Raw genomic sequence first — 16,676 nt, forward strand, 5'->3', positions numbered from 1 at the left:
TGATCACTGACACCAGAGATATAAAATATGACAAACCTATCTGCTGCCTTGAAAGAGCCAGCTGAAATAAGAAAGCACAAATCCAAAGGATTTATAAAATTAAATGTTGCAGAGGCATACTCTATTCTAGCAGGAATAGCTTTAGAGGGGGAGTAGTTTTAAATTAAATAAACAATTAAAAATTATCATTTCTATCCACCAGTAAATATAAACTATGAACTTCTAAATAAATTTAGCTATGCTTCCTTTATATAAGCTACTATTTTTATGGGATAAAACTGAGAAAGATAAAATCCATACAGTGAATTCACATGGTAAAAAAACCCACACAGTTACATTGTGTGATGTTTAAACGTTGCATTGTCTTATCCCATTTTGCCCAAGGGTTTTTCAGAACACTTGTAAATGCTTGGCCTAAACTCTGCTAGTATTTTATAGCCATTTTAGAACTCCACTAGCCATAGCCAATAGCAGATGCCAAGGAAAGAGAGACAGGAAGACAGAGAAGACAGAACAGGGCATAAACATAGAACTGGGAGAACATATTAGGAGAAAGTTTTGTTTCCTAAGCTATCAGACAGTCAAGGACTTCTTGAAGTAGGTGATACCATTATGGTTATTGACCTCTGATGGATTTTTCTTCATGAATTTATCAAACTGTTTTTTGAACCTATGCAAACTTGCAGCACTCAGTGTTCCATGGAAAACATTTTTATAGTTTCTAAATATTGTGCTATGTTTGCTTGCATTTAACCTGCCACCTCTTCAATTCCCTACTTCCTGTGTAATAAAAGACAATGATTAATTTGCTCTTCTCCACCTCACCCATGATTTTATAGACTTCAGTTGTAGCTACTTAGCCACTCCTAACATGGAAGCTGTTTTCTCCTTTGACCATCCTTGTTGACCCTCTGTAGTTCACTATCCACTTTGAGAAGAGGAACCAGAACTGAACAATGTTTAAGTTACAGGCATAACATGTATTTATATCATAAAACAATGACTTGTTTTGTTCCAACTTTTCTTCTTACTAATACCTGTCTTACTTGCTTTTTGACATCTGCTGATTACTGTGATGTTTTTGCTGATGGTTTTGTTTCTTATATCCGAAGTATCTCATTCCTAACAGCTAATTCAGAGCTCAGCTTTGTATATGTAAATATTAGGATCATCTCTTCCCTCCTCTACACAAGGCTATTTACTGACATTCAGCTTTTGAAAAAGCAAAACAACACAACCAACAACTGTTGCTTATATATTAGAAAGAAGGTCCTCTGCACTGTGTTAAAACTGCTTTCCATTTTTACTACTCTGAATATCTTGGTGTCATCAAAACACTAATCTCTATCAACCATAAATAGCTCAAGAGTACAACTCCTTCCTGGATGTCACTAGAAACCTTCCCCCATTGAAAACTAATGTACATTGATGGACATAGATGGGAAGGGGGCTACAGAAGGCATCTACTTCAACCTCCTTCTCAGAGTAGGTGAAGCTAGAGCTGGGTATTCAGGGTCTTGTCTAGTTAGGTTCCGAGTATCTCCAACTGTAGAGGTTGGGTTCTTGTTTACAACCTCTCTAGGCCCCTATCCCAGTATATGATCACCCTCACAATTTAAAAAAACAACCAATCTCCTCAAAACATAACAAAACCACCACAACATCCAACTTTTTAATGTATCTTGTTGGAATTTTCCGAGTTCCAACTCGTCACTGTTGCCTCTCACTCATTCTATCCTGTTTTTTGTCTTTTATCCACATGAGGGTATCCCATTACCTTACGGCAGTTTAGGGACAGTGCATATATACTTGTATTGTTTTAGAGACCATCACATAGAGAATAGAATTTGGCTTTCCTTTGCCAAAACTAGAACAAGTATGTCCTGAAAAGGAAATAAACCACAGTGGAAGTACTGCCTTTCCCACATGCCCCTACCACTATGAGTAATGGTCATTGCCTCTCTCTACCTGTTACATACATCTTTGGCTACAAGTTCTGTGCAGACTGCAAATCAACTGATGTTGAAGGACAAAAAGCACATACATGTCTGTAGGAGTACAGCTGGGACATGAGAATTTTAAATTAAATTTTAAGTAAATGCTATTTTACTACACCAACCACAACTATTACTCCAAATAATAGTGTTTCTACTGTGAATTACTAAAGTATTTAGAGGGCACTAGAAAAATACTACCTCAAATTCTAGGTTTAAATGCTGTAGTATTGACTAATAAAGAAATATTGTTTACACTGCGCAATTCAGAGATGTAATTAGACAAATGTGAGCTTCTGTAAAAATCTTTTAACATGCTAGACCAAATTCTTTAACAAATTTATAGAAAAGGTAGGGGCATATGCATATTCACTCACACAATTTCTGTATGCTGCTCATACCTGTTTTTCAGCTTGTTTCAAGAGTTTCTGGAATCGTTCATCCTCTAGCACACACAGGGGAAGGTCTGTCTCTCCTCTACCTTTCATTTCCTCAAGCTTTTGTTTAAGATCCCGCAAGGCCTGAAGCTCATCATTCAGACGATTCTGTCTTGTGCGTGATGCCTGGAGGTCCAGCTCCAAGTCAAGGGAAGTGCGTATGGGGCACTCTTGCGTAGCTCTTCGCATGATTGGTTGGCAAACAGGCTAAATCATTTGGGAGACAGAACAATAAAAATTAATATCTAGAGAGACTAGTGTAGGGTTTCACATAATACAGTCAGAAAAGCTCAAATGTTTTTTGTTTTTCTTTAGCAGAAAGCTACTATGATGAGATCCAAGTGCAAAAATTCATCTATTCTGGAATTTTTCTTCAGTCGCTAGCTAAAAATAAATGCAAATGTTTCTCCAACCAGATGTACCATGATATGTTTACAGGTTAAAAACAAAAAACCTATTCTGATCCCCAGGATGACACAATGCCAGGAGATCAACACTACACAGACTTCCCCATAGATTTCAACTACATTATTTATTTTTATTAACATTTGCTTTTTCAAGGCCTAAACAAACACATAATGTTATGAACTCTGTAAACATGAATTTCTTTAGTGTATTTTACATTATTTACTGTCCTTTCATAGTGACTTTTTGCATGAGTAAGTCAGGCAGGAGAAGCCATCCCAGACTATTCAATATTTCTTTCTTATGCCAAATGTAATCCTGCTACCTGGTAACAACCCTTCCACAGAAGTGGTTTTTTTAGTTACAATCAAGATTAAAACATAACTCTCTCAACTTATTTAAGAATGACCTCCATGCAAGAGAAATACAATCTTACTCTCTTGTCCTTGAATCCTTTTGCTACTCAAAATACTCTTGGAGAAGAGTACATCCCCTTTAAAAGGACATCTGGATCCCTGAAATTTCCACCAAAATTTGCTCAAGATATATGTTGCTGGTGTTGACTTTTGTGCAGCATAAGCCATCTTGGGTCACTTTGTAATATTCAGGTTCTTTAACCCAGATCTGTTTGACAGTAACAAGCTAAAGTTCAACAGTAAATGCCACGATGCTAAGCACCAGTGTCCTGCTGCTGGTTCAGCCACAACTAGAGCAACATAAGCTTTGTCAGTGGGGGAAGATGTAGGACTGAGACCACTGTGTTGAGAGTTCAACCTGGAACTACAGGACTACATGTGGTACTTGCATTGTTTTTGCTGAAATACTTGAAATAATGAATATTGTTTAACTAGTTTGTTATTCCTTCTCTCTCCATACTTTGTTTTAAACCATGTCCAGGTAATGTAGCACATACCCGTTTAACTCTTAGGCTCCGCCGTTCTGTGGCATTTCTCACAAAGAGAGACTTTTTGGCTAGTGTTGAACTGTCGCTGTCACTTCGATTCAACTGTCAAAAGGTACATAACAAACAGAGAAATAAAGCACCTTCACATACAAATACATCTGTATTGATATAACCAGACAGAAAACCTCAGTGTTGATATACATGTAGATCATTCTTAGTATAAAGTAAAAAATTTTTCAACTAGAATAAGCATCTACTCCAAAATTCTATTCCTAAACCAAGACAACCATTGATCTTACTGAACAACTAGTAAGTAGACTCTTTAGAAATGCAAGGATGATAACTATGGTTAGGTTATTAAGTACTGCCAAATCACTGTCTGGCTACAGATTATAAACTACGGATTTCATTTACCTGGGGCAGGCTTTAACAAATTTACTACAGGGATCATAAATTACTGTAGACATGCACCTGTCCAACAAACAGTATTTTTGTATTATTATTTGTAACAAGTATAGGTGTGCCTACAGCCTCCTTCAGAAGCACTTCCTGCTTCTCAAAAATATGCACCACAGCTCGGCAGTAGTTTCTGCTTAATTATAGCATTAGTTCCACATACATCAGTGCAGACGGATTATTAGATGCATCAGCATGCATGGTGTAACCTTCAGAGAAACAGAAGCATCTATCTGCAGGATATTTACTTCACCTCTTCAGAAAAGGACAGACAAAAAGAATCATTCAGCTAACATTTCAATAACCAAGGCCAGAGCCCTAAAGCATGCTTACACAGGACTGACTGGGAGTTGGAGGTGAGAAATACCACCTCTTGCAATATGAATACACCTCTCAAGAGACAAATTCATCTCTTCACTATGGAGCCACTACTGGGAGCCCACCCCTGGATATGCACAGGTGGTTATCATCACTGATGCTCTTTATGCACTTTTCAAGGGAGATTTTCAAAGGCACCAACAGACTTTGGGTCAGTCCTTTAGGCCTCAAAAATCTTTGTGTTTGCTGTAACATCGTATGAGAGTAGGTGCTTTCTTAAAGCTAGGCCATCTCTTCCGAAAAGAGAGCAGCTGGCAGTTAGCCAGAGCGTGTCCAACAGGTGCTTTCCTCTACTATGGCACCACAAAGCGAGCAAGGCTGGATATGCCTGCGGTGCAAGCTGGGGACTAGGACTGGGGAGACCCCCGTTATTCAGCCCTCTCCGTGGACTCAGACGCAGATACAGTGCCCACTCTTGAGCCCGACAGTGGACTACAAGTATTTCTGAAACTGCAAAAGATTCATCTGTGCAAACATGGGTTTTTCCTAGGGTACTTTGCTTCCAGGCAATACCGTACATGAGAAAGAGAATGGTTTATTCAAGGTATGTTTTTTTAGATTCTGGCTTCTGGCAGTAGGTACGTAGCAATGTTCAAAGCTACAAAAGCCCAACAGTTTTCCAGATGCAAAAAACCTCAGGAGTTTATACTAACTAAACTATCAGAGCAACTAGTGTTACCTCCTGTCAAAGACCTCCATAGGCAGTAAGCTAAGGCTGTATTTTTCTGCCAATACACCTAATTTCCAGTGTACAGGAATTAAGATGAAGGTTAGGTTCTGAATTCAGCCAGTAATCTACCCAAATTATGTAAAGATTGTTACAAAACAATCTGCTGTGTTTCATTCTGGAGGGTGTATGGAATAGTTATTTAAGTATGTAGATATCAACTACGGATTATTTTGGGTTTTTTAGGCCAATGATAATCACAGAGAAGTGATCAACTTCAATGTTCCCAAATGATTAAGACAACCACCTCTAATTGAACTGGAGAAAAATTAAAGCATAAGTAAGCATAAAAAAGTCATACTTGTGTGAGTAACCTGTAGAAACTAAAGATCAAAATAAACTGCCTTTTCAAAGGTGCCTGTAATTAAAATCTACAGGGCTGGTAATCCATGCTTAAATCTTTAAACACATGATTTTCAGTTAGTTTAGCAGCAACAGGGCTGACAATCTAAATCTTTTTTTTTTCCATGCTACCATAGATCTAGAAAGACTGGAGAACTTTGTTGCCAAAGCCATGTTTAAAACTCAGCCCCTAGGCAGCGCTCGCACATCTTTCAAAGATGAAGTTACAGCAGGATTTGGGCTGCCCAGGTTTAAAACCAGTTGAGATACAAAGTGAGATTTAAAATTGATGATGGAGCTCTTTCCACACTGTTACCCTTAAATGGTTACATTATTAAAATATGGTAATGCAATGGCAGTTTACAGTGAACTCTATTCTATGTTTTAACAAATTATTTTGCTGTGTGAGAGCTGTAGTTGCTGACATGCAGGGAAACACACTTTTTTGCAGACAGCCAGCACAGGCATCCATGTTACTTCTCTCCAACAAGATGTATTTTTGCCCTACTAAAGGTGTTTTGCAAGAGTACGCAACTCTGCTGAAAGTCAATTCTACTATGCATCAGATCAGTTATGGAAAGAACGAATCTAGAGAAAGCACAGGCTGTGCCTCTTGCAGGGAAAATTGGTACATGACTCACTGTCATTAATGCATCATTCCCAAGAAGTTAAATGACTCTTTAGTTAATAGCTCTTCCTTCCAAGTGTTTTTCCTCTTACCCTACAGATGTATTGGTTACGCTCGCCTGGAGAGAAGGTTTGTGAGCGCACTATCATGCTGTTCCTGACAAAGGGACGCTGTCTTGAGCTCCAGCTGGCTCTGTCCTTGGGTCGGACTGTTGCGTTCTCGTTAACCAACTCCTCAGTGTTAGTCTCTTTATCAACCTATGAAAAGGAATTTAGTTTATAAGAACTACTATATCCAGACACATGCCACCACATAGTTTTTGTGCCTTTGGATTTTACAAGCATTGTTACCTTGCAGCAGATGGAAAAAGACCAGCAGTGAAAAGCAGCTTGCACATACACAGAAACTATGCTGAGTAAAGAAACACAAAATTCCCAAAACACTTAACAGCGTGTGAAGAGTCTTTGAAGGTACTCTGTGTATCCAGTAAAACCAAAGCTTTTGCAGAAAGGCCTTTGCTGCCCTACAGATGGTCTGATGGAACCACGGTGCAACAAGTGTTTTGCTTTGCCACTTGCGGACATTATTATTATTGTTATTGCACATTTATATGAATATTTATTTTGTTCTGCATTTGCAGAACAGCAAGGTTCTGCCATGCTAGAGATGGTGCCTGTGCACACTGAAAGGGGCAGCTGGGAAAGTTACACTGCCCAGGTTCTCCCAGACATACTGTCATATGTCCCCCAGGCCCCACCAGCAGGGCTGCTTTATGGCAACCTGCAGAGCTGCACCAGCCTTGTGAACCCAGGGAAGAGACTAGCTAGCTGCTGTTCCGCAGAACGACCTGCTGCCTACTACGGTTGCCCCACATGTGCCACAGGGAGCCTCAGGTGCCAACATCCCTGTAGGTGGTGCAGCCTGTGCTTTCTTACATGCAGCAATCATCTTGACAGCCAAGCTAGAACAAGCACTGCAGCAGCTGGCACTTCTGATGTTACTGATGTGCACTGGGGCATTTTCTTCAACTTGGGTAATTTAGCGAGGTTCATGGTTTTCAATGTGCAGGTGATAAATACAGTGACCTAAATAACACAACTGCAACCCTGAGAGGATCTGGCACGCGAGGATCTGTGGCTGGCTTTACAATGAGGTCTGCTATGTCTTTCACTCGCTATCCAGGTCTGTCCAGCCCAGGCTTAGCAAAACACTTGTGTGCGTGCCTAACCTTCAGATGTTGTCCTTGATGTCTCCCCTTGCCGAGTTTGGGCTTTGATCTGTATTTGCTTGCTACCCAGCAGACTGTCAGTCCTTTTATACCATGGCCTTAGCTCATATGGCATCTTGCCACATTAATTGGAAGTTAATTACAGTTTCCAGCAAGTCCATGGAGGTGTTAAACTTCTGTATTGTCACTAACTTGAAGGAACGAGATGTCATTCTTTGCGTTTTTACCTTTCTATTTTACAGAACCTGTGGGTTTAATGCATGCAACAGTGTCTTCATTAAGATGCAGAAAGGTGTTCTAAAAATTTTATTTCTAGAGTGTGTGCTACCACATCAGGGATATGTTTACTAAAAAATTACTAAAAGTGCTTTCAGAAAGGTGGAATATGATGTAAAGCAAACGGCTAACAAGAACATGGAATCAGAATTTGTTATGTGCAGTGTGGGGGTAGTTCAATAGTACACAGTTTAATACACATTTTGGAATTTTCTGCTCATTAATCTTTCCTCCTCTTCTCTGCTAAGCCAGTTTTTGTATTTCACACCCTAAAATAGAGGGAAGAAATAAGGAAATCCCCCAATTGGTTTAAAGATCTTGACCCCTGTTCTGTCCTTCCCCCTTTATCAGATGAATCATGAAAAAAAAAGGAAACAATGAAACAGATGTGCAGAAGTATTTTAAGTATGCACAAGTTGAAGCTACTGAACTGCACTTGTATTTTGAATATTCTCCCTATGCAATAAAAAAAGTGAAGATACAGACTTTTGGTTAATTGTATTTGACTTAGAAGTTCTGCCTCGCATATCTGTTAAATGTCCTCTTCATAGTTCAGAAGTGACCACACCGATTTCGTTAAAAGTACATACTGACAAGCACTACAGCAAAGGCCACATCAAATTTTAAATGCAGCAGACTTCTACATTAACTGCTCAGAAATAAATCTTCAGATGCAGTAAAATACCATAGGAATGTGTATTTCAAGATATTCACCAGTGTTAGTGTTATAGCAGCTTGCTGGCTTTCATGGGCCTCATCACCATTTTCTCTGTCCTTGTCTTCATTTGTTTCCTGTGCATCAACAAGTAATCCCATGTCATCAGTACAGTTGCTTTCTACTGCCAGCTTAATGCCATCTTCCTCTTCATCCACAATTTCATCAGAGGCTTCTGCAAGCATTTCCAACCTGTAAGAACAGAAGCAGCCCAGGCTTATTCTCAAACTGAAAAAGCCCACCAGAAAAGGTATCAAAGGCCTAGGCCTTCACCCACGTACAATGTACGCATTTTCCTGACAGGGAAAACAAGAATATCACCCAAATGCTTCCATTAAGTTCACGTGAAGGCACATTTCATTATATGCTCCAGTAAACCCAGCAAGCTCTACTATAGTTCACCTTCAAGATCATTATGACAACACTGCACTACATTCAATAGCTGTATGTTGATAATGTTGAAGGACTTTGGTTGCAATAAATTCAGAAAACAAATGAGTGAGTCTCCCCTTCCCTCAGAATAAAGCACGTATTATCTCTACACCGCAGCTAAGAAATTGCACAGGAACAGAACTCAACATAGCAATTTAGTAAGAAATCTGTTTCTTGGGAAAGCTCACAAGTTCTCCAAAAACAAGACTATTAATGGAAGCACACACACACTTTGTCAGACACCAGCTCTCTCTTCAAATCCTATTAGTTGCTTATTATTGTGAATGCAACTAGTATTTGACATGAGACGTTCCAGTACACCTCCAGTGGCTTAGACTCCCCAGGTGGTTTCACAGGAAGATGTACATGGAGTGGAGGAGCATCAGCAGTAGGAGTTAATACAGCAGCCAAGACATAGCAAACCTAGAAGAAGGTGAATGAATTGACCACACAAGACTTTACCCCAATTCCCGTGGTGGTGAGAAACTGCAACAGGTTGTCCAGGGAAGGTGTGGATGCCCCATCACTGGAAGTGTTCAAGGCCAGGTTGGACAGGGCTTTGAACAAACTGATCTAGCAGGTGTCCCTGCCCACGGCAGGGGGGTTAGACTAAATGATCTTTAAAAGGTCCCTTCCAACCCAAACCGCTCCATGAGTCTATGATCTCCTCCGAAAGTACAGCCCGTTCATTTGTCTAAGAATAGGAGGAATGAGTGGAATCATTCAGGCATGAACAGTGAGGGACCAAAAGTGGCTTTACCAGTCTTCCTCAGAGCCCCTTTGCTCCTGTTCCTCCTCCTCATCTTCAGCCAGCTCTTGTTCTACTGCTTCTAGCTCAGCAGACGTCCTCTCCAGCAGAGCTGACACAGCATCCTGCTCACAAGGAAAGAGAAGATGAAACCAGAATTGAGTGAGACAACATAGGTAAAAAAAATGACAACTCTTGGAAGAGCTGTATTACCCTGCTGCTCCCTGATGCCAGCAAAAACATGACTCAGATCACAAGTGTAAGGGGTTTCAATTGTCAGTGTGTAGCACATTAACCGATTGTTTTTATACAGAGTAAATCTCAATCAAAAATAGATTGTTTGTAAAACGATAACGCAATCAAATATGCTCCTGACATCCTTTAATGTCTTGTCTCTCCGTCTCATACTTGTAATATCCCCAGGTAAAAAAAGCTTGTTCTTAAAAGTTACATTTTTTAACATAGTTCTCTTAAGGAGGTATTAAAGCAGAAAAGCTTATTTAACCAGAAGAATTGGTATGTGTTTTGAATAAACAGCATTTTCAGTGCAGTGACTTTAAGTATGCAAATTAAAATAATTAATAAATGGCAATTTTTAATGTGTGCATATGAAAATAAATGGTAAATTTAAGGAAACTCTTCAATAACATTCTTTTTAAAATGAAATACAGCTGAAGTATTTCAAATTGGAGTGCAATTTTGTATCCTGCTAAGAAGCATCAGCTCTATCCACACTTGCTAGCAAGTCTGAAACCCCATACAGGACCTAGTCCCACAGAAAGTCACTATAAACAAAAGTGCCTGCAAGACAACAGGGCTTTGGACCTTCAGGGGAGGACAATTCACATATTCAAATAACCACAGTGCAACAGCACAATTAGAGGCTATGGCTTTTTTCTTGCTATTACAGTAATAGCCCACACATTGCTCACCAAGTCCAGTGAGTCCAATGACTGCTTGCTTAACAGAAACATGGATTCTTCATTTTGTTCCTTAGTTTTTTTGCCAGGAATTTGCTTGCAAGGCAACAGGTTGTACCACAGAGTACAAGTCTCATCAGAAAACGATAAATCCGCCAGACTGATCTGAGTCCCAGCCTGCACAAAATAAGAAAACGGAAGAAAATTGTTGAAATTTATTTCCCACAAAACAGCTGAAAAAATTCTACAGTATTTATCATGTAAAATAGGCAGCACAAATTTGACGTGAATCTTACTTCCCTTTTTCACTGTACAATTTTCTATTTCCCTCCACTTCTCGCTAAAATAAACAAATAGAAGTACATGGAAAGGTCCTTCATATTGTCCATTCTGCCATCTTTTATTTCAATCTGTGGAACTTCTCCCCGCATGCACACACACAAAAACCTCTATATCACTGTAATGTACACGTCTGCTTTCTACAGCATTCAATAATGAAAAACTGCGTCAATGAAACCTGCAGCATCAACTCATAGAGCAGCAAGTTTCAGTCAATTTTTCAGTTGTTCCACCACAAAAATCATCAATATGGCAAACAATAACAGATGGCCTTGTTTGCTCTAACCAGCGAGGAAGCAGATGAAAAGACAGTAAAAGAGATTAACAAACCCTTTCATTTGGACAAGCACTGACATACACTGAGTTGGCACTCTGGGAAAACTTACGAAGTACTCGTGTTTGGGCCGTGCCTTGGAGATTAAAATCGTCTCTGGCAAAGCAAATCATGTTCAGAGCTACTGGGCTGTGCACATAGCTCTTGCCAAGACTCTCGTCATGTTGCCCAGGGCTTTCTGCTGGGGGCGTGTGCTGGTTCTGGCTGGGATAGAGTTAATTTTCTTCATAGTAGCTGGTACGGGGCTATGTTTTGGATTTGTGCTGAAAACAGTGTTGATGAGATGATTTTGTTACTGCTGAGCAGCGCTTACACAGAGCCAAGGCCTTTTCTGCTTCTCCCACCACCACACCAGCGAGGAGGCTGTGGGGGGCACAAGAAGTTGGGAGGGGACACAGCTGGGACAGCTGACCAAAGGGATATTCCAGACCATATGACGTCATGCTCAGTGTATAAAGCTGGGGGAAGGAGGAAGGGGGGAGACGTTTGGAGTGATGGCGTTTGTCTTCCCAAGTAACCATTACATGTGATGGAGCCCTGCTTTCCTGGAGATGGCTGAACACCTGCCTGCCCATGGGAAGTGGTGAATGAATTCCTTAGTTTGCTTTGCTTGTGTGCGTAGCTTTTGCTTTACTTATTAAACTGTCTTTATCTCAGCCCATGATTTTTCTCATTTGTACCCTTCTGATTCCTCCATCCCACTGTGAGGGAGGTGAGTGAGCGGTGGTGTAGTGCTTGGTTGCTGGCTGGGGTTAAACCACAACAGGGTGGTACGCCCAACTCTTTCTTTTGATCTTGTGATTAACCCTTATGTCTTTGGTGGGGTTTTGTTGTTGTTGGGTTTTTTTCTTCACCTTTGTATCCTGCATTCTGTTGCATTTTTGTTCCACTGCCCTTCTCTTACCTGAGGGGAAAACCTCTTACATACTGAAAAAGGCCAACACATTCCCCAGGAATTAAGTTAACTTCTACATTTTTGAAAGTGAGAGGCTGTTCCCAGTAGTCGGAGCTGATGAACCCCACCAGATTCCACCATCTCTTCGGCATGTTGTAACTAAAAATCTTGCTGCGCTACTAAGTTGGACTCGTGGTGAAAAACTAAACTGAGTTGTACCAGACCATGCAAAAGCAATTTGAAAGTAAATGTCTCATCACTAATTAGGTGATGAACACAATTAACAACAAAATTTAAAAAGTGCCAGTTTCCAATAGGCTGGTCTATGAATGTCATGCCTTTTTATTATTCCTACAGATCATAATGACTAAAAAGTTGGACATCATATAATCTACAACAACGTGCAAAAATGTAATTTAGTTTGTTCTTCATTACAAGCTGTGATAATGAGGGTTTGCCTTTTTTTTGGACGTACTGTGGCTCTTATTCAGCTTTTAATTTAAAATCTAGTGTTAGAGTAATGTTGCAATGAAGTTTATGGGGATTTTTTTATGTATAAAACTGCAAAGATGGAGCATCAGTCTGTAATTAAAGGGTTAAGGTAATGCAGCATTACAATTATCAAAACACCTCCTAAAACTTCCATCTAGGATTAGACTTCTGTATCAGCAATTTCAGAGAAAGGTAGTATTTTAAGTACTATAGCAACAACCAAGTTGTGCTTCAGAGTGTCTCCAAGTACTGTGGAATTTTAGCAGCCTTGACCATCAAAAAAAAGAGGGGACACTACAAACAAATGCATGCCAAAAAAAGCCAGAAATAAAACTGCATACCAAGCATTCTTCCCGACGACTTCTACTGACAGCACAAACATCTACTCTCAGCGTCTTCTGTAGCAGTGTTACTTGGGAAATGGTTACTCTGAATATCTCGTTGAATAAAATGGTTTCCATGGCAGGATGAACTTTTGTGCGGAACAGGCAGCTGATATCAGTTGAGCATGGAAGTACTGCTACTCTAACATACCTGCCAGAAACAAAACAAAATCTTTACTTGTATTTAAACTCGCACTTGCTGGTGACACATGATAGAAGTCGACCACAATCAGCTAGGGGACTGCATGGCAAGAAAATGAAACAGCAACAAATCAGAGGTGGAATGGAAAAGAGGTGAAAGACAGGAGTGAGAAACTCCTCCTGCCCTTTGCAGAAACATTTCCCAAAAAGGAATTTCTGTGCCTGGTAAGGTAGTAGCAAGAGAGGTAGCTATTTCTGTCTCTATCCAAATTTGTCCTCTGGTTTAGTACTGTGAACACTGAAAATAATGTCACAGATGGGAGGAAACATGATCTTAATTTAAAAAAATGAGAAAAATTTGGGTGGATGTAAAAATTAAACTTTTAGAACAATGTGAGCAGCACTGAAAAGAAGTGACATCTTTTAATCTTTTAAAGAAACAAACAAAACAAAACCTCCAAAGAAACCAGAAAACTAAAGAAAATGAGGAAGAAAATAGCTAGGGCCATAGCTGCTTAAGACCAATTCATAATATATTAAGTGAGACTTAGAAGAATGCATCTTGCAAGCCTAAATTACAAGCACAGGGAATAACTTGAAATTGTTACACAGCTGCATTGTTTTTATGTAACAAATATGAATGGATATTATGTGGATAAAGGTAGTACTGGTTAACTTCCAGGTCTCACTTTAGTAGTAGTTTGGTAAAGACATTTGTAAAGCAATTTGTACATGCTATTTACCTATTGCACACCTTCTCATACACACGAATGAGCATAGTAATTATTTTACATCTTTTTTGTGTGTATGCATTAGTCTATTTCTGGTATTGGCTGTAAATATAATTGACATTCACTGTGGAACAGAATGCAATGAAGCTAGCTACAGCAAGAAGAAAAAGCAGACCAAGGAAAATTATTCTAGAAAAAACTTGTTCTCCCAAAATTTATAGTACTATTGCTATATTTTCTGGTAATGACTGTGTACTTACTGCTATTACTATTAAAAACTTAGTTTTACATTAATTGACCTGAAAGAAATTACGTCTGTGAGAAATTTTATTTTGTTATTTGAATTTGGGCATAGCCTTTATTCCCCAATTATGCCAAGCTTCTTGGGATAAAGAGTAAGATCTAAGTTGCTTGGTTCACATGTATAGCCTGGATAGCAGGTATCCAGCATTTTGACAAACCCATCCCAAAGTTAAGTGGTAGTGTAATATAATTCCAGTAATGCTGCTGCTGTGTTCACATAAATGTAGGTGAGCAATTTGCATGGTCTACTGAAAACAGCCATTTTAATAGATTAAGCAATTAGGAAACATTTAGGAAAGAGGTAGGAATCAAAGATAAAGTATATTAAAAGTATATTTAAAAGGTTGTTCATCGGAGCTTTCTTTTAATAATTGTTAGCCAATTTATTGGCATCAGGCCAGAATGAGGGGTAAACAGGCAAGTAAAAGATAAATTGTTCACTGGCTTTGTTTTACAAGAGTGCTTACTTTCATTTTTAATTAAAAAAAGTTTAAAAGTTAACCAATGCCTCAGATTTTGCTGTGACAAACCTATGACTTCTGAACTGATGAAAAAATGATCCCGACACAAATAATGAGTGTTCAGCTAGGCTCTACCTACTCTAAAAATGAACAGCTTTTACAAACAGTGTGGAAACAGGTATCAGTAAGACCTCATGTCAAATCTATTCCTCTATGTGTAAAGGTTCAATAAAGTACTGATCTATCCAATTTGATGTTCTAGAAAATAGTTATAACATAGCATCATTTTCCAGACCCAAATTTTATCATTGTACATATCTGTACATTATATACATATATGCACACAATGGCAAGTGACAGAGAAAATGCTGTTTGCAAGGTACTTCATTTACCCTGTCCTTTCTTTCTCCTTGTTTTGTGTAGCTTTATTTTTATTAAATCTTTTTAGCAGCAGCAGGTCTGGCCTTCTGCACTGATGATGCTTGACTACTGTAATTACAACTTCATACTTTAATTCCTAAAAAGATGCCAGCTATGACGTAACTTTATCTTACCGAACATTTTGTTGGCATTTTTTTATATTCTACATTGTCTACTTTTCCTCCTGGCTGTGTCAATTTACTCTTCTATAGTTTTTCTATATTCTTGTGCTAAATGCTAGTGAACTTGGAAGGTCAGCAGGGCAAAGATGGAGGTCAGAGAAGGAAGGATGGTAGTAGACAACCATTTGTTATTAAAACCAAACAAAAACAAACAGAAAAAATGCAACAGGTACCCAGGCCTGTATCCCTTTCCATACATCCTTTCCATATTCAGTGGCTTCCTATTGATCTGCCAATTGAATTCAAGGTGATGGGGGACAGGAGGAAGGGGACCAGCAAGAAAACCAAATTTTCCAAGTATTGAGTATGTTCTACTCTAATCTTATTAAGCTTCTCAACAGTTTAAGATAGTTTTCCAGTCTGTAAAAAAGCTCACTGAAGTACAAGGGTCCCCAAGGAGCCAAGGCAAGCTGTACTTACTTGTACAGATGAGAGTTTTGGATTAGAATCTCAGTGGTAACATTTTCTTATTCAGTCATTTTTGTTCATTTCCTACACATGATTTCCACTGTAATTACTTTTAGACCTTTCATATTGGTCCAATTCAACACAAGAACTAAGTCTTTACAGACCTCCAAGCTCCAGTTGTTAGGGATGGTGTATCTCCATGTGGCTGTGCTTGTCTGCTTGCAATTTATCAAATCACCCCTTACCATTAAAAGCTTACTTAAAAGACACATACTATTTTAACATCATTTTACATCAAAATACCACATAAATGTAAAAAGACAACATTCTGAGCTGAAAGAATGGCAAAGTATCAAAAGAATGTTTTTAGTAACTACAGAATAGCTGTTCTGTACTCACAAAGCTACAGAATGTTTAAAAACACTAAATGAAGCATCATTTAAAAAAATCCTTTTTGTTCCACCTTAGTGCAATGTGCAAATTTCCCAATAACTTCTTTTTCTTGCAGCATTCCTGGAATGTGTAAAAGCTAAGTACTACTACAGTTTGAAAAGTTTAAATCAATCCATTCCTTTGGAGAATTTGTACAATTTATTATTATATTCTCATATTTCAACACTACTGCTCAGTGATTGACTTACACTTTAGAGCCAAGGGGGACAGAAAACGCTGGAAGATTTCTGAGCCGTACTATGATTATCACAAAACTTGAATTGCTGTGGTCATATCTGTTAAAGAAAGGACAACATGAGGGAAGTTTACTATTCACATTGATGTATGAACAGAAATATTCCCTTTGCTAGTTACTTACCTGAGTCCTATTTGTACCTGGGCAGCCTCTAGAGTTGTCGCATCATCTTCACTATATACAATGTCCTCAGTTTCATTTGGTCTAGGGCAAACAGGCAAATACTCAAATTTAGGAAAATTATAGTTAGCTTGCAGCAATAATTAAGGTACGCGTACACAGAATGTATACACATTCTCCTAAACAGGC

At 38.9% G+C, this 16,676-nt stretch overlaps 1 protein-coding gene across 1 annotated transcript in view; it reads right to left on the reverse strand.

Annotated features, from left to right (window-relative positions):
* The window catches only part of WWC2 (WW and C2 domain containing 2), a 108,317-nt gene that overhangs the window by 7,298 nt on the left and 84,343 nt on the right, over positions 1-16,676 (reverse strand). The window contains exons 13-21 of the mRNA XM_030041688.2: positions 16,491-16,571; positions 16,321-16,407; positions 12,992-13,184; positions 10,603-10,767; positions 9,683-9,795; positions 8,490-8,682; positions 6,364-6,528; positions 3,750-3,842; positions 2,396-2,638 (exon numbers count right to left, since the gene is read on the reverse strand). Of these exons, the coding sequence (XP_029897548.1) occupies positions 2,396-2,638; positions 3,750-3,842; positions 6,364-6,528; positions 8,490-8,682; positions 9,683-9,795; positions 10,603-10,767; positions 12,992-13,184; positions 16,321-16,407; positions 16,491-16,571 (1,333 nt within the window). The remainder of the gene's footprint in view (positions 1-2,395; positions 2,639-3,749; positions 3,843-6,363; positions 6,529-8,489; positions 8,683-9,682; positions 9,796-10,602; positions 10,768-12,991; positions 13,185-16,320; positions 16,408-16,490; positions 16,572-16,676) is intronic.

This window comes from Aquila chrysaetos, chromosome 1 (genome assembly GCF_900496995.4).
Source record: "Aquila chrysaetos chrysaetos chromosome 1, bAquChr1.4, whole genome shotgun sequence".
NCBI lineage: Eukaryota > Metazoa > Chordata > Aves > Accipitriformes > Accipitridae > Aquila > Aquila chrysaetos.